General features: G+C 41.6%; 1 protein-coding gene across 6 annotated transcripts; it reads right to left on the reverse strand.

The window, feature by feature from the left end:
* CCDC68 (coiled-coil domain containing 68) lies at nt 1-26,481 on the reverse strand. 6 transcript variants are annotated; one of them, XM_074953897.1, is made up of 12 exons: nt 22,055-22,099; nt 20,600-20,738; nt 13,911-14,053; nt 13,148-13,180; nt 11,994-12,137; nt 11,246-11,371; nt 10,469-10,597; nt 7,913-7,986; nt 6,091-6,196; nt 4,752-4,835; nt 1,579-1,655; nt 1-579 (listed from the first exon to the last, which is right to left on the reverse strand). In XM_074953897.1, exons 3-12 carry the CDS (start codon nt 14,031-14,033, stop codon nt 513-515), a joined length of 963 nt encoding a protein of 320 aa, XP_074809998.1. In that variant the 5' UTR covers nt 14,034-14,053; nt 20,600-20,738; nt 22,055-22,099; the 3' UTR covers nt 1-512. The 6 variants fall into 6 exon arrangements, with proteins under 6 accessions (XP_074809998.1, XP_074809999.1, XP_074810000.1 ...); XM_074953898.1 differs by lacking the exons at nt 20,600-20,738; nt 22,055-22,099 and adding an exon at nt 26,367-26,481; XM_074953899.1 differs by lacking the exons at nt 20,600-20,738; nt 22,055-22,099 and adding an exon at nt 26,371-26,380.

A 26,481-nucleotide genomic window follows, 5' to 3' on the forward strand; every position in this document is an offset into this window, starting at 1 on the left:
AAGATTAAATATAATTTATTAAATAGCCCTTTACAATTAATTTGTCAATTTAAAAAAGTTCTTAGTTACATTACAGTATTGTGTTAAAACTTGATAAACACCAGTCTTTTTTGTATACAATTATGAAAGTTTTAATTCGTTAATCCTGAATATCCTCTTAGCTGTTTGATGTACCTCTGGCCCATAAAATGCTTGTTGAAGATGAGCTCTTTGATACATAAGAAGCTGTTACAATGGCATATATTTCCCCATCAGCAATGTCCATAGGATGCTGCTGTCATTTGATTACACTGTATGTTAAAGAACACAATGTCTTCAGTTCTTGCCTTAAATCCAAATTTGTTTATGCATTTAATGAATCTTCTTCTGTACAAGTGCTATTCCTGGTGGCCAAGCATGTCAAGTTGCTGTATTATAACAAAATATATAAAAGGACTGAATGAAGGGTCATTAACATAGATACACAGAACTCCTTATGAGGAAGCTGGAACAGACACCACCGATGGACTCATCTAACCATTTTGCTTCCGTAGCCTAGTTAGCAATGAATAGGGGGATACCCCATCAATCCTGGAAGAACTAAAAAAGAGAAGATAACGATTACTCAGAGAATGAAGCACACCAATACAAAACAAACTTAGTATAGACATCTAGACATTTCTACTGTACCCAGATATTGGTGTGAAATGCACTCTGTCTTTTCCACCTCCATTCTTCCCCCCCCTTACAGTCTCTGAGTCCTGAATCATGGCTGCCTTCCCTCTGTAGTAATGACTCTCGCCCCTCTCCAGAGCCCATCAGTGCTGGTCCTCGGGTGAACTATTCACTTCCTCTAATGCAATTAAGGTTGATCCCACACAAGACCGGAGGGTATTATGAAAGGGTCTTAATGTTTTTTCCTTCCAGACATTGGTTTTGGTGAATGTGTAATTTTCTCTCCTATGTAATTTCACACATTGTTAAAGTGACATTAATGGAGATGGTATTCCTCTACTGTAAAATGTTTTTTACAGTTGAAACTGCAAGCCTCTAAGCCCAGTCTGATACTAATCGCAGTATTCAGCATCTTCATGAGTTATTAAAAGCTACTTTTCAAATTTAGTGTTGATCTGACAACATTTTGTGCAGATGCTCACTAGTTGGTGTACTTGTATGATTTTGACTGCATTAGTGTCACAGTAAATAGGACAGACATCACATCTCTTTCAAGACTGAGGGCACTGCCATTTGCAAGTCAGAATGCAACATGAGACAGGCAGAAGGATGCACCATTGATGGACTTATTGCCAGTTGCACAATTAAGACCCTTATTATTTAGAATGTCAATTACTTAACTTCTCTCTCACACTGAGGCTTTTGTTTTCTTTCTTTATAAAGAAACTACAGCATGAAAATGTTATTCTATTTTGGTCTTGTTAGAAATAGTCATAATTCAAGCAGTTTGGAATAAATGTGACATTAACACGCAAATAGCGCTTATTAATCATTTGACACAATTTTTTTACGATTAACAACATTTGCAGACAGCGTAGGAAGAGAGATTTCAGATACATGGTAATAACTTCAAAAGAATCTTACGTTGTTGAGACACCTTTTGAAACTTTAATCTTGGGTTGGCCAGACCAGAATTCCACCTTGTATTTAAGTTCTTTATTCTGAAATTGAGACAGTAAATTCATTGCATTTCCACCAGTATATTATAGCATTTAAGGAAGTCAAAGATACAGTTTGTGGGTGCGATCCTCAGCTGGTATAGATCAACACCACAGATAAATTGAAACAAGTCCAATTAGTACATTGACTTCGATAGAGCTATTCCAGTTTACACCAGTTTAGGATTTGGCCCTTTGGGTCATCCAGAATGTCAATACAGTTTACAGGCACTGAGGGATACAATGCAGTCACTTTTGAAAATCTTGGCATGGTGGTCGAGCCTCAAAACCTGAAGAAACATCAAGTTCCTGTGCCCAGCATTATTGTCACTGTTTGGATTTCGCTCTGTTGGTAAGAAAATCCCACACAGCTCTTTTGAAGTGTAGGAGTATTTTTGTTAGTTGAAAATTTTCCATCAAATCCGTTTTTCCAATATGACAGGTTTCAGAGTAGCAGCCGTGTTAGTCTGTATTCACAAAAAGAAAAGGAGTACTTGTGGCACCTTAGAGACTAACCAATTTATTTGGTTAATAAATAAATTGGTTAGTCTCTAAGGTGCCACAAGTACTCCTTTTCGTTTTTCCAATAGAAATAAGAGGTTTTGACTCCATTCATTTTTGTATATATTTATATATTCTTCCATCAAAAAACCAATGCCCCCAAAATATTTTGATTTGGGTATTCTGCTGCGATGCCTCATGCTCCCATTCTCCTCAATGGCCTGGACAACATCTTGCGTGATGCATTAGTCTCCCCACTCTGGTCTGTCTGAAAAATGGCAACAATTATCCTTTGATCTGTCTTGTTTATTTAGACTGAGATCCTTGGGGGTAGGGATGGCCTTACAAACCGTGCCTGGATGGGATGCTGTAAAACTAATTAGCTAGTACAGGTCACTTTGAAAATGTCTAGAACTATATAATTAGTGTTATATAAATATAATAAATACATATATGTTATGTTAATTATGTGTGTGTGGATTATATTTAATCCCCCACACATACTGGAATTAGAATCAATTTAGTGGATCTGCTATGACTGAAATTAAGATTCTGAATGGCAGAAAAGCATTTTATTTGTAATATATTTAATGTTTGTACCAATGTAAATTCCAGGATTATAGACTAGTGTTTACAATGGGATGTCAAGAACTATATTGCTGCAATGTGTCATTACACAAAAGATTGTTACAAACTGTAAAATGCTGCCAAAAACCACACAAAACAGTATTGCTACTGAAGATTATGTAAAATTGTAAGAGGCTAGTTTCTATGCAATGCTGAAAATATGGGGTAATTATTTTGACAGAATGCACAGTTCTTCACTGTAGCCTAATGCTTTCCAAAATACTAACATGTAATATTTCCTCAGAAGCTGAAAGTGAGCAAGGGCTATTATTAAAAAATCCAAACACACACACATTTTAAGAATACAAGAATGGCCATACTCGGTCAGACCAAAGGTCCATCTAGCCCAGTATCCTGTCTTCCGACAGTGGCCAATGCCAGGTGCCCCAGAGGGAATGAACAGAACAGGTAATCCTCAAGTGAGCCATTCCGTGTCGCTCATTCCCAGCTTCTGGCAAACAGAGGTTAGGGACACCATCCCTGCCCACCCTGGCTAATAGCCATTGATGGACCTATCCTCCATGAATTTATCTAGTTCTTTTTTGAACCCTGTTATAGTCTTGGCCTTCACAACATCTTCTGGCAAGGAGTTCCACAGGTTGACTGTGTGTTGCTTGAAGAAATACTTCCTTTTTTTGCTGTTTTAAACCTGCTGCCTGTTAATTTCATTTGGGGACCCCTAGCTCTTGTGTTAGGAGAAGGCGTAAATAACACTTCCTTATTTACTTTGTCCACACCAGTCATGATTTTAGAGATCTCAATCATATCCCCCCTTAGTCATCTCTTTTCCAAGTTGAAAAGTCCCAGTCTTATTAATCTCTCCTCATGCTGAAGCCATTCCATACCCCTAATCATTTTCTTAACCTTTTCCAGTCCCAATATATCTTTTTTGAGGTGGGGGAATCCCAGTTGCACGCAGTATTCGAGATGTGGACATACCATGGATTTATATAGAGGCAATATGATATTTTCAGTCTTATTATCTCTCTCTTAATGATGCCCAACATTATATATATATATATATATATATATATATATATATATATATATATATATATATATATATATATATTATAAGCCCTAAGCTGAGAATATTTACACAAATGCTTCACTTTATTTGTGGTGTGTAAAGTTCACCATGTGGGTAAGTGTTTGCAGGATCAGAGCCTAAATTATATCGTCATGGCTAAAATTCTCATCCAGGCACTCATTTCATATCTGCATTACTGCAACAACCTCCTCTCTAGCCACCCCAAAATGCACACTGCTTCCCTCCAGTCCCTATGAAATTCAAAAAGCACTCCCTCTCCTCCCTAACTCCCACTTCCAGCCTGTGGCCTACAAGAAATTACTAAAGAATTATGATTAGGCAGAAGGCTAATTGGGGAAAGTGGATACAAAAAAAAGCAATTATCCTTTCATCCCTCACCTTTAGGTCTTCATATGTTGTGTGTGTGCGTGCTCAGGTTGAGCTCTTTGGGACAGGCACAGTGTCTTGGCACTTTCCAAATATGTGCTTGGCAAGTAGTGGGTGCTACCATAGTGCAAATAATAATTGTTAAATAGAAATTAGCAGTTTTGACATTTTTCCTCCCAAACTCACCAATACTGTATATTGAATAGAAATAGCTCTAGGGACATAGGGACATGTACGGTGAGAGATTTCCAAAAGCACTCTGCTTTGTTCTAACTTTGACCAAACTTACCATTGTATTCAATAAGAGCAGAGTTAGACCCTTGCTGAGTGCTTTTAAAAACCCCACCTGCAACTGTACCAACCACTCCCACTTCTCTGTCCTCAGAAAAATACTTAAAGAATCTTATTGTACCATACAGTTGGCCGAAGATGATGGTATAAATCTGTTGATGACTACTTGGGGGAAGAAAAAAGGAGACTCAAAAAGATGCAGAGTTGAAATAGTTTTAGGCTCACAATTGTAGAGTTTGGTGTGATACAATCTTTCCCTTTACCTGAGCTTCAAGCATATTTATCTTTTCTTTCATAGTCTTAATTTTTTTATCTTGGTTTTGTAGTCCGATGTTCAGTTCTTCAATCTAAGAGTTAGAAAGTAAAGTTAGAAAGTTTTCAAACTTTGTAATATATTAGATACACTTTCAATAACCATCCTTTAAGTAGAGGGATACACTATCAGAGCATGAGGATCAAGAAAGTCAATATAGTCTGAAATCTACATGATAAAAAAAATGCTCTAGAGAAAGTGTAATGACATGATTGGCTGGCTGACTTATTTTTCTTTTTAAACAGATCATAAGTCACACTTCCACTAACGGTAACATGTCTGCCTTTTTTATTCTTGGTCTCTGTGCCCAAACACACACTTGTTCCCCACATGCAGCTTTCTTAGCCTAAGCAAGCTAAGGATGATGAGAGAAGTTCCTACCCTTTGACGATTCACAAAATGTGAATTAAATTTTGTACAGGTAGTTTAGCTGAGCAAAAATTAATACTCTTTGTGACAGTAGCTCATATTAGTACCCTCTTTAAACGGGATGTCAAGTAATAAATATTAAAATGGCTTCAAGTTTTGTTCCAGCTTTATCTGGGACCAAATCCTTTTTGCTTTGGTCGCTGACTTCACTAGGACTGCTTGTGTGCATCAGGGAAGCAGCATTTGAGCCTCTAGTGAGGAACAGCCTATAGATTTCCAGACACCTGTTTATTTTATTGACGGTCTTACACAGTGCCTGTAACTGCAGCAGCCAAGCATCATTAGAGACTCAATGTTCCCCATAAAAAGGCAGTTCATTTTGTGGAACATACGTAAGAGGTTTGCAGCTCTTGCATTCATTGCTTCCTCTGCAGTAGTAGCTAACCAAACACTATTTCAGAAGCTACACTAAGTCTTTCCCTGGTGAGTGAGTGAGTATCCATGGTCTGCCACATTTTAGGGATATTCCCAATCTACCTTAAACTGGCTGGGGACTCGGTATTTCCTGATGTAGCCCTATGGTATGGGCCTGTTCTCCTACGCTCCTTAGGTAGCTACCTCAGCCCTTCCATCCCACTTGCAGGAAACAAAAACCTTCCTTTCTTCCTTCCTTGCAACATTCTATTTCAATCGCTGTCACGCTAGGAAGTAGAACCACCCCCAGTTTTTAAAGTGATGCCACTTTCTTTTTTTTAAATTATATATAAAATATTATGTAACATCTATTGCTAACTGGTTTTGCATGTCCTGTGATGGAGATCATCACATCATCAATAATAAACTTCACAAAGGGAAGGAAGCACTAAAACAAGTCTCTAATTTTTGTTCCCCATACACTAAACGTGCTTGGTTAACCGGACCTCTTCTATCACACTGCGTAGGCTTTGATGCTGGGTCTGGATCACATGCTGCAAGTGAGAAATCTGTTCTTGTAAAGTGAAAATCTCCACTTGAAGATCACGACAGCTGGTGGGGAAAAGACAGATTACCAATAACTTTCTCAGTTGATATTAAGGGGATATATTATTCCCAAAAGATCTAATGAGTGACCTGATATATGCTTTCTGACCAAGAATATATAAACTAGCCATCTGAGCACCAAACTTTTGGGTTTGGCCAAAGTTACATTTATATATGAATTATAAATATAGGCATTAAGATTCCTTTAGTGACCAGATCCAATAATTTGCATTCCACATGGGATTCCAACTCACTGTATTGGCCTTGACTCATATTAGCTGTACGTGAACTAATTTAATTCATGGGTAATAAGCGTAGTCTGATATAAAAGAAGGAAAAATTGTAGTTTATTTCTTACATTATCTTTAACTACTATATTCAATTATAGGAAAAACAGCACCATTCATACTTCATATTGGAAGAATAAAGTTTCGGCACAATATATTGGAGCAATTCTTCAACAGTTCATCATGGCACATACTGCCAAAGTAATAGTGTACTGCGTAGTAAGTTGGGTACGTCTACACAGCCTGTGGCAGTAAGCCTCCAAACCCAGGTTAACAGACTTGGGCTTGTAGGGCTTGTGCTAACTACATTGAAAGTGCTTTTAGGTTGTGGCTTGGGCCGGAGCTCAGGCTCTGAAGCCTAGGGAGAGACGTGGGCTTTAGAGGAAGTTGAACTGAATAGAAGATAGAAATTATTCAAATGTATTGTTTGGAAGAGGCCCCAAAAGCCATTAAGATATTAATTCTGGTTAACAGGATGGGGGTTGAGGTGGGTTGAATGGTTTCCTCTCAGCAGGCCAAATCCTGCAATCCGTAATTATCCTCTACTCAGAATTCCTGTTAATTGAACCAAGAGTTTTGCCAGAGTAAGGACAGCATGATTTGATCTCGTGCCTTCACATGTCAGAGTAGTAGAGAACAATTACTTATTCTCTAAATCAGAGGTGGGCAAACTGCAGTGGCCTGCGGGACCGTCCTGCCCGGCCCTTGAGCTCCCCGCCCGGGAGGGTAGCCCCCGGCCCCTCCCCTGCTGTCCCCCCTTCCCTGCAGCCTCACCTCGCCGTGCCGCCAGCGCTTTGGGCGGAGAGCTCCTGCCAGGCAGCGTGGCTGTGAGAGCCGCCGGCCTGGCCTGGTGCTCTAGACTGCGCAGCAGCGTGGCTGGCTCCAGCCAGGTGGCACGGCTGCCAGTCCTGGTGCTCTGAGCGGCATGGTAAGGGGGAGGGGAGCGGGGGGGTTGGATAAGGGGGAGGGGGTCCCAGGCAGCAGTCAGAGGACAGGGAGCGGTTGGATAGACATGGGAGTCCCAGGGGACATGTCAGGGGGCGGGGGTGTGGATAGGGGTCAGGGCAGTCAGGAGATAGAGAGCAAGGGGGGTTGGATAGGGGGTGGGGTCAGATAGGGGGAGGGGCCAGGCTGATTGGGAAGACACAGCCTTCCCTACCTGGCCCTCCATACAGTTTTGGAACCCCGATGTGGCCCTCAGGCCAAAAGGTTTGCCCACCCCTGGTCTAAATAAACCCAGGTCTAGAAACCCTACTGCACATGTCACAGGAGAATTTATATTCTTCTTTAAAAAGTAAAGACAGTGAAGGCATTAGGCCTAACACCATGTATATATCCACTACTCGGGAGAACTTAGCCAAGTTATTGTTAGGTATTTCACTTGAAATAATCCTTCTGAACAGAAAAAGCATTTCTTCATGCACTATTTGCTCACCTCTTAGTATCTTCAGAGTTTGATAGAAGCTTCTCTTCAAATGACTGCTTTTTTGCTATTAATGTTTTCTTTTCCTAGGGAACAATGAAGAAGTAATAATGTGCACATACAAAACTTATATGAAGTGATTAACTAATTTTTCAATTACTTTCTGAAAACATGCAAAACCACCAGAGATATGTCAGCTGTCAATTTAGAGATATACAGATATACCCTCACCCCCTTGCGAGGATCAGAAGCATCTGTCATCAACCAGAATTGGGTCAGAAAAAGCAAGGTTACCAGGGAGCAGCTGTGTATTGATTTACAGTGGAAAAAAATCATTATTTCAATTGGATTTTTTTTTTTTTAAAAGGAAAGCCTGTCAGTAAAGATGATTAGCTTTTTGACTGATATGTGTCCAAAGACACTTTCTGCTCCAGGAACTATACTAAAAGGGCAGTGGTACTTTGCATTGCAAAGATGGATTTGAGGGTCAAGAGATTAAAATTGATTCAACTAGAAAACTTCTTTTTAAGTGACAAATTTTGGTAATCCACATCTAACTGTTTAGTGACCTAAGTACAATAATTCCTAGTTGTAAATTTAAAGAGTTCACTAATACATACAGCCACCCCATGGTGTATCTTCTTAGCCTGTCAGGGTGAAACCCTGACCCTAATGAAGTCAAAAAAAGTTTTACAACTGACTTCAATACGGCAAAGAATTTTAGGCGCAAGAAATATGAGACAAACACATCAACATATAAACCTTGTCTATCTATGGAGCTGGCTGGAAGAGATCCTAGCATGTAGTCATGAAAATGAAGCTTTGTGTGTTCTACCCACAGCCCCTTTCCTCAGCCAGCTCCACAGTGCAACAGATTGTGTGCAGATTTGTAATGCCAAACTACACAGTGCTAAACCATATCTGCTATCAGCCTAGTCAGTCAGATGTGAGGTATAGTAGGCACCTTTGCAAGTTTCAGTGCATGGGGTAAGAAACTGGAGTGGGGTAAGAAAGCCCTGGGGTAAGAAACCTATTGATGTGCATGAGGACTGCCTGAGTGTACCAGAGGGAAGGGCTTGGGAACACCACTGAGAAATGCTTCAGGGGAACACAGTAAGGGACAGTATACTCAGGGAGAAAGATGTTCAAAGGTGTATTAAAAATATTGGAAGATGATTTATTGTGGCTGACTCTACTCAGGTGTGCAAAAAGATAGGGATCAGGGAAAATGAGGAGAGGGCACAAGGAGCTGTCCCGCCACTTGGCTGCAGGAGCATAAGCCAACCACATTTCCAGTCCTCCTGAAACTAACCATGAGAACAGGGAGAGAATCTAGCAGCACTGATGGAGTGATGAATGGGGGTTAGGGTGGAGACATGGCCCACCTCCCAGCTCCTGTACTGGTGAGGTACCGGAGCTGATCTGGCATGGGGGTGGGAGAGTGAACATGTTACCCCTGTTAAATGACATCACAGCAGCCACTCAGAATGAGCTTCCCCCACCCACTTATCTCTAGTCACTCATAATTGCTGGGGGAACTCCCACAGCTACCAAACTCTTCTACTTCCCCATCACAGGCTGCCGCTTAGTTGTGGCAGGAGCAAACCACAGCTTGGCACGACAAGTGACAAAAATGGCCTGAAAGCACATTGCATTTAAATGCTTTTAATCTGACTTTTTGACAGAACTGTATTAGTGATGTGTAATCTTGCTGCATTCTTAATTACTCCAGAACAGATGGTGAAAGTTAAATTTTATGTGATATGGTCATTGCAATACCTTTCACTGGCTAACGATTATTTACTACAACTGGAAAGTTGTTCTCTGTAAACACTCACTGCTTCTGCATCAGCTGAGAACTTGGGAAGGATTTTGGAAAGAAATTCACTACAAAGGGGAGGAGATTAATAGCATATTGCAATATACTGTACTTTGACAATGCAAGAATAGGAGTTGAAGGTGTTTCCTCTTAGAAACCAGGACATTTCAAGTCTCAAATTAGAATTAATGTATGGCAGTTAGGTTAAGTAAGTTAATTGATTTAAAAATCTAGTGTTTAAACAACTGAAAGGAAAAATAAAAACCTGACCTCTCATGTCATTTAAAAGGCCTGATACTCAGCTGATGCAAATTGAGGTAGCATCATTGAAATCCAGGGGGCTTTTATACCAGTTGAGGATCTGGTCCAAAAACTTTTTAAAGTAATTGAACTCTTCTTTATAATTAGATTTCAGCATGAGACTGACAATAAAGAGTGCTTAGGATACCCTTTACACTGTAGTTCTATCACTTAAGAGGTAGGAGCTAATACAATTGAAACTGATATTTACTGTAGTTCCACAGAGCTTGATACCTTTACTCATAGCACTTGCTCCGGATCAAGAGCAATATGCAAATGAGCAAGGACTGTCCACATGGCTAACAGCCTGCAAGGTCAGGCCTCGGTATTGTGCAACAGATACTAACAAAAGCCACATAATGGCCTGAGAGACAGTGGCCATGATCCTTGCATAGAGAAGACTCCTATTGCCTATCCAGGAACTGCATGACTGGGCTCTATGAGCATACCTCTTCCATTCGTTGCACTAGTTTCTCCATGTCTGTAATCTGGCTGTACTTTTCTTCGAGTCTTTCAGTTACACAATTGACATTTTCTAGATTTTGTTTGAGTTTTTGTTCTTGCTCAAGTTTGGAGGCCTGTGTTTAGAGAAAAATGAAAAAAAAAAAGCCCAAACCAATGAATGAAGATGATTTCCATTTTCAGCAAAACCATTTTGCTGCTATTCTTCAATATGTTGCCAGTCCCACAACCCCCCCGTGAAAATCCTGACCACTTGTAGTCAAGAAAGATCCATGCTTCTTTCCCCAAGAGTGAGCAGTGAGAGAATAGGGCAAATTCTACCCCTTTATTCCTGCCTTATTTTGAGCACTGTACCCATCAAATCTGAGACTGGACACTTGAAGTCAGGAAAAATTAAGCTTTCCTTTTTATATTGTACTGTAGTTAAAGTTAAGCCTATAAGACAATGGAAGTCTGCATTAGAAGCCCTGACCTACATTTTCAAGAGTGACTCATGATTTTGGATCCCTCCACATTGGGTGTCCACCTTAAAGGGACCTAGTTTTCAGAATGTGCTGAGCATCCTCTGAAAATCAGGCCCATTTAAGGAATCATCAGTTGAGCCCACAAAGTTGTGTTTGAAAGAGTTAGGTCTCTATTTATACATCCAAGGTACTGATTTGTCATGTTGACATATGGAGTTGCCAGCATATTGGAGAGAAGGAACACTTGTATCCCTGCATGCTCCAGTGTTTGCCTTTTCCACACATAGGAGAGTGCTGTACCTGCATCAGCAGTTTATCATCTTCATGCTTTTTCTTAAGTTCTTCAGACCGACTGTAGTAATTCTCATATAGTCTTTTCGAGGCATGTCTTAGAGACTGTGCACCTGCTTCTCTTGTTGCATCCAGCTGGAAAAGGCCATTGCAATAGGATTAATAGCGTATGTCACACTTTAAAAGTTTGGTGTGGAAATCAGGTAGCACACAAATAATGCAGTTGCTATTCTGTTTGAACAACTGTTAGCACCAATTCTTGCAGAACCCCCCCCCCCCAAACCCATTAAAATATATGGCAAATAAATTTTAAATTCTAATTTTTGAATAAAGGATGCAGATTTGCCATGTGATACAACAGCCCCTCCTGACTGGAGATGAAGGTTGTGGGTTTAAAATGACTGATACATTTCTGACTGGTTACAAGCACACCTGCTCTAGACCACTGGCTGAGCAGACTTCATGCCAGGAAGCACTGCAAGAAAATGCAAGCCCAGAGCACAGCCCAACAAGCTGTAGTTCCCAACAATCAGCTAGTTAAATTCCACCATCAGCTAGTTAAAAATCTATTTCCTCCTAATGAGAAAATCTGATGAGACTCTGCAGGGTCACTGCACTTCATAGAGAGGGCAAAGCCACAATGAACGATTGCTTTCCTGCCACTGCTGGGATGGAACTTTAATCCAGGCAAAACTGGATCTTCTCTTCAGGCTGACAAGCTGAAATATGCATTAGAGACTGCTAAAATGGAATGCACCTTGATCTTTAGTATTTCATTCTCCCTGTTCACAAGCAAGAGCTGCTGGTCAGTCTCTTTCAGCTTTTCCATGGTTAGATTGTAGCTGGAGTTAAGCGTGTCCTTCTCAGCCTCCAACTCATTTCTGGGCACCCGGAAAGGCTGCTAAAAATGAACAAACATGAAAATAATTTGTAAACAACAGCTTTAGCAGACTGAGTTCATGAAGGTAAAGCTGCACTTATCTACCTTCCTATCTCAGGTCCCCACCCTGCAATGAGCTCCAGGCACCCAGGCCTGCATGGTGCTCATTGCAGGATCATGGTCTAGAGTAATTACAGAGCAACAATCACCACAGTTTCTAGGTACTGACTAATTCCCACCTTCAATATTAAATAAAACAGTGTTCTATTTGTGCAGCTCTCCAGGGTTTTACATTTGAAACACATCATTACCAATACATAACTGCTTTTGGTTCTCCAGAGTGTAACTTCGCACATGAGGTTAATTAATGTTTAGAATATTGCAGCATATGGCGTATTATAGTATTGGGACCAGCAGTGTCGCCAATTATGAAGGTTGCCTGACACTACCCATTATAAGACTCTCTTTTAGTTGCTTATATTTGCCAGACTTTATTTATTTGGGCTAACATTTTTCATGCCAGGTGTCTCCTTCAGGATGAGTATTTTTGGAATGTTTCTGCCAAAATGGTTCAGCCATTTCAGAATGATGCTAGAGAAAGTCCCTGCTTTGGAGCATAGACTAGAGGGTGGCCTTTGTGTCAGTGCTGTGCCTTTTGATATTCTTCATATCCACCAAAGTTTGGTCAATCGCTAAGCCTTTGAATAATCTTCATTTTCTCATCCTCTGTAGAGATCTTAGATCTGGCTAAAATCTCCCAAATTCCATCCTCACTGAGCATGCTCCAGCCCTCACAGCTCCTAGTGCTGACAAGGCTCTGTATGTGCCATCCCCTGAGCATGCTCTCAAGACAGACTGAATGAGTACAGAGTGTGAAGAGATCAACAGTGACTGGGGATGAAAGTGGGGAGTGGTACTGGGAGCCAGAGGGGAGATGTGAGGCATTGTGCAGAGAGGTTGGGACTGGGAGCTGCAGGGAAAGGGAAGCCTTTGCATTTGATTTGTCATTTGCAATTTTATGGTTTGCATACCTGATTTTGAATCTTTGCTAGTGTGGATCTGATCTGCAGGGAAAAGATTAGAAATAGGTCACAAAAAGAAAGATTATTTTTTCTTGTCAATCTGCCAGGTTAGTTATTCCAGGACATTCTCCTTAGGACAGCAGCAATGTAGAAAAGTTGCCTTTGGGCACGATCACCATTGTGCTCTTTTGCTTGGATATTAGAAATAAAGCATCTGTCCTCAACAAGCCAAACCATATTGTCCAAGAGATCTCTAATGCAGGAGTGGATGCACGGAATTTAAATATTTATTTTAGTGACAGGATCAACACACTTTTCATTGACCCAAAAGAGGGCCTAAGTCTCACACTTGGTTCAAAAATTCATCTCTTCCTCAGATATTGCATCATGAATATGACTTAGGATCATAATTTTGTAATTGGTACAAAATTCTCATAGTGGCGTTCTGACAAGCATTTGGTCTGCTCCCTCATATGACTCATTATAAAGACAGATGTGCATACCCCAATTAAATCCTTGTCTCAAACTGATCAATGTTCCTTGAGGTTTTGTGTTAGACTCCATTATAATGGTATCAGGCCAGAAAGAGTTTAAGGGACAGTGAAATGTGAATTTCCTCAGTAAGTCAACACACACTTGTTTAGCTTGGAAAATTTAGACAGCGTAGAAGGATTCAAATTTTTTATTTTCTTACTTGCAATGGGTTGTATTCATTGTTCTCCTCTGATTCGGAGGACAAGACAGCACAATAAGAATAATGAAAAAATTGTACCTTTTTTATGTATTCTGTTTCTTCAGTGATTTGGGCAGAAGAAGATCCATAAAGGACATAGTTTCCTTCCATCCCTTGGTCATCTCTTGTGACATGTTCTGTGAGCCTCACTGTGGTATTCATTGTGCGTGCATTTCACTGCTCTGTATAGTTGAGAGAGAAGTGGATTTTGTCTTTTATTTATACAAATATCCATAGAGAATGAACTTAATTTTGTACATGCATCTACATGTCCATTGCATCATATTAGACAATTAAATGCCTTTCAGACAGCTGCAAATATGACCTTGTGCATAATTTCCGTATTTTAAAGGACCTCTCAAGTCTTCAAGATGTGTTACTTCCCCATCCCCCAATTTACTTAAGGCAGTCCCCCATCCAATTGTTGCATCTGAATGTACATTCAAATATGCTACAGCATATAAGATATCAGTAATTTTTTTTTATTGGCAATCCAAATAATTTCCAAGTAAGTATTTGCTTATTCAAAAGTATTGTTTCACCTGTCACTTCATTCCACACCCCCAAAACTGGTCATATTCAATGTTATAGGAGTTCCTGTCTCTGCCATCTTACTCAGACTGAGTAACGCTGTACTCCAGAAGTAGTTGTATTGATTTCACCAAGACTATGCAACGTAAGAGTGGCAGAGTCAGTTCCACAGAAATCAATGGGACTACTCACACTGAAAGACAACGGCTCACTTTGAATAAGTGGCAAGACTGGACTCAGCGTTGTAGCATTCCACAATATGAGCTTTTTCATGGCAGTGGGAGAGTCACAAACCAAAACACTTTTTTCTTAAGCACGGGAAAACTGGCTTTACACACCAAGAATGAGGTCCCAACCTGCTTGCAGTTATGTTTCTGTGGTACAATGGTGACATCCAGTGTCAGTTGGATTAATCTCAAGTGAACATGTATATAAACAGCATATCTCAGAAGATATGCATATATTGCACTCCTTTTGCCATATATAGAATCAGATTAATGTATATATTTTTTTAAAAGTCAGGTTGTCAATTTCAGATACTCCAAACATAGACATTTAATTAACAATTGCTCCTGCAACAATAAGATCCAATTGATCTGTGCAATGTTTTATTAAGGTTTAAAACATTAGTGGAGGAAGAGGAAGCAGTAGACATAGAGTGAGGTTTTTCCAAAGTTTACAGCTTATTTTTGGGTTTTGTACTTTTAAAATCTCATTTAAAATGTGATTATTTAAACACAAAATGTCAATTTAATAAGAACTTACGGTTGCTTCCATTTAACTCAGCAACAACAATCTGATTCCTGTGCTACACGAGGCTTTGGCCTACAGCATCAGCCCTTGTTTATTCATCCCAGTCTAAAATTATTGCCTTACTAACAGGAAGTACCATCAAGTCAGCACATTTAATTAATTAAGGCATTTTCTCATAAAACCCAATTAGGCCATTTGAAACTCTTAAGGCTGTAATAAATTAGGAATGTCACCACCACCGTGAGCACATGGACCTGGCTTGCACATTTTGCTAAAAGAATCATCAGCAACTAATCCAGGCTACAGAGGCTACAGAAGTTTTAACTTTCATATGCTTCAAGTACACATCTCAGGCAGAAAACAAAAGTAGAGAAACTGTAATTCTTTTATCATAAGAGCTTTGGGTGCTCTTTACAAATATTTAAGACTCCAGTTTTTAAAAAGTTTACAAAATTACAAATCCAGCAATTGCAAGTCACTCCCTTGCCAACAATCAAGGAAAGTAAACAAAGAACTCACCATTACCACCTCACAATTTTTCCCCACTCACCCAAAAGTTGGGATCATAGACAGACATTTCAGAGTGTCCTGAATGTCAAGGGATTTGGACTATTTTAGACAGGAGTCAGGGAGTGAGTCCCAAAGGTGAGGGGTCCAAAGTTGAAAAAGACCCATCAGCAGCCCCTTTCTTATAAACCAAGGAAGCTCTGCTGATCACAGCTGCAGCAGTACTGATGGTGAAAGATGTTTACTCAAACAGATGGGTTATAAACACTTGATTGCTTTTGACCCATAGAACAAGATCTTAAACTTCTCCAGGAGACTACCAAGAGACAACACAATCAGTGGACTGCCAAATTCAATACCTGCTTTAGTTCACAATGGTCTTGAACAGGCATAGCCTCATGTGGATCTCACAGCCGATGTCTAATCTCAAGGTGACAAAACCATGACCAGTAGCACTGAGGCTTGCATCCAGCAACAAAATTCACAACCTCCTGGCTAGAATCACATGAGGATGAGTATCATCCTGACCACTGCTGCCACCTAAGAGTAGCTGGAAATCTAACCATATCCCTAGATTTTTGTGAACACAAACAAGAGGAGGACAGACACATACCACGGTCTAAGAGACTAAGATAATCCCAGGCATGTCTTGTAGCTGCTTCCCCAATCAACATTACCTTAGTTTTATCCAGATTGAGTCTTCCCAGGTTAGCCCTCATGTATACCCCAATCTTACCAAAATACTGGGAAAGCACAGCTTTGCCTGGGTTGGACAGAATGGTGAGAGACATCCGCATATCACCAATATACTGAAGACTCATGTCTCCTTACTAACCCTTCTAAGGGTCCCATGTACACATTCCACAGGGAACACAAGACAGAACCCTATGGAACCCCTTATACGAACACCATCAGAGAGGAGGAAAACTTGTCCTCAAAAATTAGTTGTGAATGATCATCATGAATGGAGCAACCCCCAAAAATAGCTTCCTCCATTCCTACTGTGGTCCAGAGGTCTGTTCAACACCACCTTGCAATCAACACTACTCAAGGCGCTGATAGATTAAATAATGTCAGCTCGGACACTGCTGCTTCATACATAGCAAGCAGGAGACCATCTACCAATGCAACCAGCCTGATCTCCAAGTCATTAAATATGTGACAGAATATATACCTATGTTCACACCCGACATGCTATTAGAATCATAGAATATCAGGGTTAGGAAGGGACCTCAGGAGGTCATCTAGTCCAACCCCCTGCTCAAAGCAGGACCAATCCCCCATAGTTGCCCCAGATCCCTAAATGGCCCCCTCAAGGATTGAACTCACACCCCTGGGTTTAGCAGGCCAATGCTCAAACCACTGTGCTATCCCTCCCCCCATCTTTCTGGTTATCAGGGAATAAGGTACAGATTATCAAGGGGTGCGAAATTCGGTTTAGGAACGGGTGGTGTAAGGAATACATAATCTGCAATCTCCCCGATTGTGGGTAAAAGTTTAACCGGTCAAAAGTACAGACATTGAGATATGGGGGTATGTTGTCCATATAATGGCTATGTTCAGGTGTGGAGTATAATGAGTGGATACGATGATGAGGATGGATCTACCCTCATTCGGTGGGATTTAATGTTCAGTGAGTTTATGGTTCCAGTTCATATGGTCCAATGGAAAAAGCCTCTCAGTCCCTTTCCCATAGCGGATGCACGATGTCGTACCGGCTCACACCTCCTGGTACTGTCGGTGGCCGGTGATGTGTTCGATTGTAATAGTGTTTGTCCAAGGTGCACCTTATGAGTTTTTGAATGACACCTCACAATTTGCTGATCAATAATATCATGGAAAAATGCACATAGCAGCGTTACATGTGAAGTTATAAAAAAAGCTGAGATCTTGACCAAAAGCATGTTTTCCAGATAAATCTGGGGAGTGGCCAAACTAGTTCCTCAGAGACAAAGAGCAAGATGACGCCTCTGCCACGTGTAAACAAGCCTGATGGACCATTACCTGCTAAGTGACCGTTCTTTGGTAGTAAAGGGGGTAGGAACAAAAAAAAAAAAAACTACATCTTAGCAAACAAACAGAATGGAATGTCCTTCCACACAGACTGTCTGTCACCTTGCTCCCAGCTGGAAATATTTTTCAAGAGGGGGACTGAAATTATAAAAAGCAGGGGCAAATACCCCAAGACACCCCTTCTCTCTGCCCATCACATTCTCTGCACCTTGAAAAATAAAGGAAGCAGCCATTGGACTCTGGAGGAGGGGTCCTGACCTAAAGAGTTTGGTCAGTAAGACTGCTGGAAGCATGTGGTGAGAAAACTTTGCAGGCATTTTATCTTTATTTTTCTTCTAACGATTTCTGACATTTATGCCTCATTGCTTATATTCACTTAACAGGTCTCTTCTGTAGTTCATAAACTAATTTTACTGTTTTATCTAATCCAGTGTGTTCTAGTTGAAGTATCTGCAAAACTCCATTTGGGGTAACAGATTATTCCCTTAAAGGAATAACAGACTTAATATATTTGTACTGTCTAGGAGAGGGCTGGGCAGTACAGGACATAAATTTCTGGGGGGAAATCTCAGACTAGGGGGGTGCTTGGGTCACCCTGTGGTAATCTTTAAGGCTGATAAGAGCCAGGGTGTGGCTTGCTGGCTGCAAAACACACAAAGACATAGCTGGGGGCGACTTACATATTGGAGGCGTTTGTGAGCAGTCCACGTTGGAGGCTGCAGCAGCAAGGCATTGTAAAAAGCACACCAGATTACAGGGAGGGGTGACACAGCTACTCATTGGTCTGGATTGTACCCTGGTATGTCACACCATGGAAGGTATTCAGTTTGACAGAGTCCAGGAGGAGAGCTAAATCACCTAGATACACAGAGCTGCACCTCTGAAAAGCAGGTCATAGGTTCTTTACACATCTAAGAAATCTTCACACTAAACAAGAATTTCTGTACGGTCATTCCGATACCATGGTAAAGGACACAGCATAAGATCCTTAATAGAACTGTACTGACCTTGTAATGCCAACAATTAACATGGCACCACTAGTTTGTTAAATATCATTTTTGAAGTGACATTCTATTACTTTTTAAAGCATGTTAACAGAATTAAATGATACAGGGAACTTGATTTCTCCCCCCGCCACACACACACACTCTTTATGCAGCTCAGAGCTTGGGAGTAGAAAGAAATTCACCTGTCTTACACTCAGAAAGCAGAGTCTAAAGGGCATGACATTCATGGAGAAATCCTTTGGCACACTGGATAGATGCCAACTTGTGTCTGACATGGGTGTTCTACTGCAATATTTCTAAAATTGCCACTTGTGAAGTAAGTTACATTTTCTGTGTCAGCTTTGCAGCTGCCAGGTGTAACAAGCGAGGAAACATCTGTATTACAGTTTGTGAATAAGGTGCATGCTTTCTGTGTTTATGCTGGGTTACTTGCTACGAATTAGATCCAAAGAGCTTGCTATGGGAACCAAACAGAAAGGCAATAAAACGGCCCAGATAAGGAGCAACGCTCAGACTCAACAGCCAGGTTTAATTACAGCATGATGAGGCAACTCCACAGCCCCAATCCTGGCGACAGAGCTGCTTTGCCACAGCTGAGAAGAGAGCTCAATGGGAACACCAAACCGTCGCGTGTCCCTGAAGTGAAAGGGTTTACAAGAGCCAAACGCAGCTGGGCCTGTTGAGTTAACTCAGTTGGGAAAATAGGGAGCTGACACGCAGAGAGGCAGTCCCAGAATGGATGTTCACTCACGCAGTTCCACCCAGTTGGAGGTGCAGCAAGCCCAGCCTGTCACTTAAAGGTCCACTTGAGAAGGACTAAAAGGGTCCAAAGCACTGTTCGCAATAGAAGCATGACAACTAGCTTCTTTACTATAAACATCTTTTAAGAATAGGTCCCATAAAAGTAGAAATACCTATTCTGTGTCATAGTTTGATTCTTCTTTTCACACTCTGCTATTACCTGCTTATGAAAATCTCTTTTACATGATTAGCTTTAGGGTCTAGGGCAGAGGTGGGCAAACTGCAGTTCATGGGCCACATCTGGCCCGCAGGACCTTCCTGCCCGGGTCTTGAGCTCCCGGCCGGGGAGGCTAGCCCCCAGCCGCTCCCCCGCAGCCTCAGCTCGCCATACCACCAGCACTCTGGGCAGCGGGGCTGCAAACTCCTGCCGGACAGTGAGGCTGTGAGAGCCGCCAGCCTGCCCTGGTGCTCTGAGCAGCATGGTAAGGGGGCGGGGGGTTGGATGGGGTGGAGGTTCTGTGGGGGGGGGGGGGCAAATCAGGAGACGGGAAACGGGGGGGGTTGGATAGGGGTCGGGGCAGTCAGGGGACAGGGGGGTTGGAAACGTGGTGGGGTCCTGGGGGAGTGGTTAAGGGCAGGGGGTCCCGGGAGGGGGCGGTCAGGGGACAAGGAGCGGGGTGGTGGTGGTGGATGGGTCAGAGGTTCCGAGGGGGGCAGTCAGGGAACGGGAAGGGGCAGATCAGGGGCCAGGATGTTTGGGGGGGCACAGAACCCTGATGTGGCCCTCAGGCCAAAAAGTTTGCCCACCCCTGGTCTAGGGGTTGGCTGGTTCGTAGTTATTTTAAAGGGCATCAATGAATTTGAGTATCCAAATTGGATCATTCAAAGTTAATCTTCAGACAACCAGCATGAAGCAGACACATATTTTCCACTTGGTTGTAAACTCTTCTCAGTACAGAATACATTTGAATGCTACAAGTTAGGATTGGATGATGACTGCAATGCAGTGTTTGCATACATTCATTTCAATGATGAGTAGCTATTTGATTCAACAATACTCAGTAAAAATGTATTTACCTTTTAATTTGCTATTCATGAATATCTTTGGAAAGTTTCTTGAGGTATTTTGTTCTCATGAATGTTTGAGCAATAGTTTGTATGAATACCTGTACTTACATGTGAACGCGGCTATTTGTGCTCAGGGAGGAATGTTTACTGTTCATTATTCTCCAATATAAAAGGTTTCTCTCATCCAATCACGGTACAGAAACAGTATCAGATGATGCTGGTTGTCAATCATACAGCACAAATATAACTGCAAATAGTCAAAGGGAACAATTCGCAAACAACCCATAAACTGAAAAATTGTTCATCTGAGTTGTTTGGCAAATATATTTATAGAACTCAGGATAGGTTCATGAAGAATATGTGTACTGCTAAATGAGCTAGATTCACTGGATAATTTATTTACAATAAATAGTTCAGGCAACTATCATACTAGAGTATTTTCCCCATGAAAATATAATCAGCTATTTATTTTACTCTTTACTAAAAGCATGTGTGCATGGGGGTGTGAGGGGGCAGGGGCACGGGGGACAAGACACACCTGGATTTTTCAACTTAAAAAAAAAAAAACCAACATGCAAATATTTACTTTTCCATTACCAGAGACACACAGCAAACATGAAGGGGTCTGCAATGCCGATCCCTTTCTCACGTAGACAGTGTTGTTGTCACCACGTTGGTCCTCAGATATTAGAAAGTCAAGGTGAATAAGGTCATATCTTTTATTGAACCAATTTCTGCTGGGGTGAGAGACAAGCTTAAAGCTAGAAGAGCTCTGTGTAGCTCGAAAGCGTGTCTCTCCCCTCAACAGAAGCTGGCATGCAATAAGAAGATATATCCTCACTCACCCTGTATCCCTTTCTCACGTTAGTTACTAGTACTAATGTTACTCACAGGAGGGTCTGAACAAGTAAAGGGTTGGGAGGATGGGTCCCTAACTGATAGTCAAGCACTCTCATTCTCCACCAACAAGCTCTGCTAAATTTAAAACACATCACCACCCTCACCACCACTTAATCACTTTGTTCACATTTCCAATCTCCTGCATGTCACACATTTAAACAGCCACAGCATTCCTGCCCAGGGAGAGCGTGCAAAACCCCAAAGGGTTTCAAGTGAGCTGTAGCTCACGAAAGCTCATGCTCAAATAAATTGGTTAGTCTCTAAGGTGCCACAAGTACTCCTTTTCTTGTTTGCGAATACAGACTAACAGGGCTGCTACTCTGAAACCTGACTGAGAGAGGAAACCCTATTGCTAAGTCTTGTGTTATGCAGTGGCATCCAAGCTGTGCCCAGTGTTTTCCACCCAGCCCCCAACCTAGAGAGCTGGCATAAAAAGCAGATCATGAGTGATAAAAATCAGCTGAGTCCTCTCTACCCAGCTTCCACACCTGCGCATTTCCAGCCTCAAATGATCAAGCCCCGGAATCTCTAGGGACGGGAAGTGGCAGGCAGCCCTTTCCCTTGTTCTCACGGACCCGGGGAAGGAGGGGCGACCAGCCCCTGGGCGCTCTGTAGGGGCCCTGAAATGCCCCTTTCTCCTCCCCAGCTCGCTGGCCTCCTTACCTGCTCTCCTCGGCTCTCTCCACTCCCTGGCTCCTCTCCCGGGCACTCACGTCCGGGGACGGTGCAGTCCGGACCTGGCCCCGCCCCTCCCCTCTCTCCTCCTAGCAGCAGAGGCTGGAGCCCCTGGGAGAGAGAAACTCGGCCCAGTTTCCCTCTGTGGTTGACTTGTAAACACAGGAAAGGCAGGGCACTTTCAAAGTCTATTGCCAATGAGTAAACCAGGTGAGAGTGTCAGAGCAGCAAGTGAAGCCATTGGTTTTTAAAAATATTCAACGCTGCCCCTTTGTAAGATTAACAATCTCTCTTGGCAAACGTACTGCCAGGCAGGGCAATTTCTTTTTCACTAACAGCCCCCCTACAGCTCTGGAGTGACAAATAGTCTTATTTTGTTAACGTGGCTTTGTCAAGCATATATAAATCACTACACACTAATGATCACGGTGCAGTGCATTTCCAGAGGGTTAAGAACCATCTTGGATGAAAGCCACGGCTCCAGGTGTGCGAAAGCCAAAATCATTAACTCCAGTCGTCACTAACTACTTCATGGCTGCCTAATGTGGCAGGGAGTTGGGGCAAAATGCAATCCCACAGCCCTTTGAAGTTGCATTTAAGACTATATGAGGGCTCAGTTGCATTTCATGGCAAGGAACACTCGGCAGGGACTTGAGATTAGTGTTATGTATCTTGCCGTTGCTGAGCTCTGGGACAGGGGAAGGAGTATGAATCTCTTTTAAAGGGAGAGGCGGTTTCAATTGATCTGTACAGGGATTTTCTATTACCTGGGCCCCAAACCTGCAATGTGTTCCATCCAGCATAAGACTCTACCCACACAGGTCTCATTGCAGCATTAGGATTTGAGGTTTTAGCTTTCAAAGAGCTGTCCTGAAGCCCAAAGTGTACATGAATATGTACACCTCTCTTGAAATTGTAGGATTTAATGGCCTGCCAGTCAGATGGCTTCAGTCATCTTTCCACACTCCATTTAACTAAGAATGGGACACCTGACCAAACAGCAATGAGGCCCTAACATAGTAGTATTTGAAATAGTCTGTGAGGATACCTATCTTAGGTATAATTGGATCAGACTAGAATTGGAGGACTGCTGTCGAATCATCTAAAGAATCAACATTTTTAAGACTTACTGACTCCCACACAGTTTTTGAACATGACTCTTCTTAAAAGACAGCTCCTTTAAACACAAAAATATCCAGAATCCAAATGCCTCTTTCCAGCAAAATAAGCGATCTTGAGTGCCCAATGTGCAGTTACACAGGAACAGGTATTTCAGCAGAGACCGGAATGGGTTCTTAGAATAACTCTAGAGCCCTCATAACAAACAAGAGGCACAGGAGGGCTGTGAAATACCCTCAGTAAGGTTAAGGGCTCAAGCTTAGTGCTGGGTTCATTGGTCTTTTTCATCACATACTGTATTGAATCAGCTACAGTGAAGCTGGTTTTCTAAGATACACAGTGATATAAGCTTATGTATAAAAAGTCAGACTATAAATTCATAGATTCCAAGGCCAGAAGGGATCATTGTGATCATCTAGTCTGATCTCCTGTATAACACAGGCCATAGAACTTCCCCAAAATAATTCGTAGAGCAGATCTTTTAGAAAAACATCCAATCTTGATTTAAAAATGGTCAGTGATGTAGAATCCACCATGACCCTTGGTAAATTGTTCCAATGGTTAATTACTCTAACCATTAAAAATACATGAAATTCCAAATTCTAGCCTCAATTTGTCTAGCTTCAACTTCCATCCATTGGATTGTGTTATACTTTTCTCTTTTAGATTGAAAAACCCATTATTAAATGGAGTACTTGTGGCACCTTAGAGACTAACCAGTTTATTTGAGCATGAGCTTTCGTGAGCTACAGCTCACTTCATCGGATGCATAGCATATCGTGGAAACTGCAGAAGACATTATATACACACAGAGACCATGAAACAAAACTTCCTCCCACCCCACTCTCCTGCTGGTAACCTGGTAACCTGGTTACCAGCAGGAGAGTGGGGTGGGAGGAAGTTTTGTTTCATGGTCTCTGTGTGTATATAATGTCTTCTGCAGTTTCCACGATATGCTATGCATCCGATGAAGTGAGCTGTAGCTCACGAAAGCTCATGCTCAAATAAACTGGTTAGTCTCTAAGGTGCCACAAGTACTCCTTTTCTTTTTGCGAATACAGACTAACACGGCTGTTACTCTGAAACCTGCCATTATTAAATATTTCTTCCCCAGGTAGATACTTATAGACTGAAATCAAGTCACCCCTTAACTTTCTGTTTGTTAAGGTAAATAGATTGAGATCCTTGAGTCTGTCACTATAAGGCTCGTTTTCTAATCCTCTAAGGTTTCAACCCTTGTATTGCTTTTCAATGGATTTAGTTCTAAATCTTGCTGTCCAAAGGCTCCATTTCCATCTAAGTAAGCTATAAAATGTCAGAGTCAACTCCACAAATCCATTAAAAGAGGAATGAGAAATTCATATTTTGGCCTAGACATGCCCCTCCTCACATCCCTATTCTACACATTTGTGTTTTTTACAAGTGAAACTTTAAGCTTAGTCAGAAGTTTGGGGTCTGATCCAAAAACCTGTAGAACTCAATGGAAAGACTCCAATTAACTTCAATGGACTTTGGATCATTGTTCATAGTTTGATAAAGAAAACTATGGATTGTTATTTTACTGAAAGTCTAATAAATCATCTGGATCAATTATTTTCCACATATGATGACCCATTTTAGCCCAAGAATAAACAAAACTTCTGTCTGTCTATATTTAATACTCATGAAAGGAGCCAAATAGGCATCCTGGAGATGGAGAAGGAGGTCCACTATTTATCCAAACAATAACACAGTGAGATAGCAAAAGGTTACTCTCACATCTCTGCTTTTATGCCTCAACCATGATCTAGAACAGGGGGTCTCCAAACTTTGTGAGATGAGGGCCATATTAGATTTTTGAAGGGGCTTCACAGGCCGAAGCGACTGTGAAAGAAATTAAATCTATGCAAAATCATTAAAAAAAACAACACTACTCTACTCTGTGTTGCATTAAATTCTAAATCAGGTATCAAAGTTAATTGATGCAGGTACTGTGAAATCACACAAAATATTTGTCAATTCATTAAAAATCATTTCACTTTTTTTTTTAATTTTATTTCTAAAAATTCACACATTTGTATCATACAAACACACATTCAAAAATAAAGAAATATTATTTTAGAATTAGTGAGAAGAAGGGTACTGATGTTTTTCTGACAAAATTGCATTTAGCTGTGGTTCAAAGTTAGTTTACCCTATCATCAAAATTGATTGTAAATGTTCATTAGACAAGGTCGATCTGTAGTTGGATTTCACGTATTTCTATGCCTGCCTGTTTGCGTCTCCTGCTCGGCTGCAGCAACGACTCTCCCCTAAGTTGGCTCCCCTTTTGGGGGGACACTGGCTCCCGGGGGCACTCACCCCTCCGCACAGCTCAGCTGTGCTGCCACCCTACGTGAGCTGCTGCCGGTGGCCCCTCCCCCTGCCTGCTCGGCATGCCTACTCAGCTGTTCACCGCTTCTCCCCTGTTGGTTGGAGGGCCGGACAAATGGAAGCCCCGGGCCGTAGTTTGGAGACCCCTGCTCTAGAAAGACCCACCCTGATGCCTTCTGAGAGGGTAGTTTAGTCATCATACTCTTCCTGTCCTTGGCTTCTAAACTGCGAAAGAGGCCACTGTGTGGTCCTTAACAAGGCAAAAATTCAATCAAGCAGAATTTGGCCCAATGGTGCCAATTAGAAGCAATTGTAGTGGTAGTTTTGTTGATGTGGATATTTGTTCATTAAGAACTGGACTGAGACCACGGATATGTATAATATAGAGCACACTATGTGTAAAATCTGATTTAGCTGATTTAGCTCTAAATTTGCAGGAGTATGTCAAATGGAAAATCTCTAGGAAAGAGTTTAAAATATTAGAAACCCCCACACACACATATTAGTGTCAAAATGCAGGGGAAATGAACCTGTATACCCCCTTGATGGTCTGACAAGGCACTGACTCCTCAAACATCACCTCTTTTGGATAAAGACACATGTCTCTCTCCCTCCTGACTGGGTTTTTTTCAGGCTGCACACTTCGCTGACTACACTGTGATATCCCCAGCAAGCCAGTGTCTGCATTTTCCTTTCTTTCTGAAGGCTATGAACAGCTATAATTGCCAGCAGTCACAAGTTACCACAGAGATCGTTATAAGCAAGCACATTTATTTTTAAGGTGAAAGCATTACAGCAAAAACATAGTAAGAACAATAAAAGAACTTACACACATGCTAATAAGCTCACCAACTCCAACTCTGGGCTCTGGTAGCTGTCAGTCCTTCAAAACCCACAGCTGGGTTTTTCCAATGGTTTCAAGTTCACAACTGTCTCAGATTCAA

The sequence above is a fragment of the Natator depressus genome, chromosome 5 (genome assembly GCF_965152275.1).
Source record: "Natator depressus isolate rNatDep1 chromosome 5, rNatDep2.hap1, whole genome shotgun sequence".
Lineage (NCBI taxonomy): Eukaryota > Metazoa > Chordata > Testudines > Cheloniidae > Natator > Natator depressus.

Coding starts and splice junctions, on each gene's coding strand:
- CCDC68 (XM_074953898.1), bottom strand. CDS start 14,033: ATGAATACCACAGTGAGGCTCACAGAACATGTCACAAGAGATGACCAA. Junction 7,987..10,468: donor TAGTGCAACGAATGGAAGAG/GTATGCTCATAG, acceptor ATTGTTCCCTAG/GAAAAGAAAACATTAATAGC. Junction 580..1,578: donor TCAAAAGGTGTCTCAACAAC/GTAAGATTCTTT, acceptor TCTCTTTTTTAG/TTCTTCCAGGATTGATGGGG.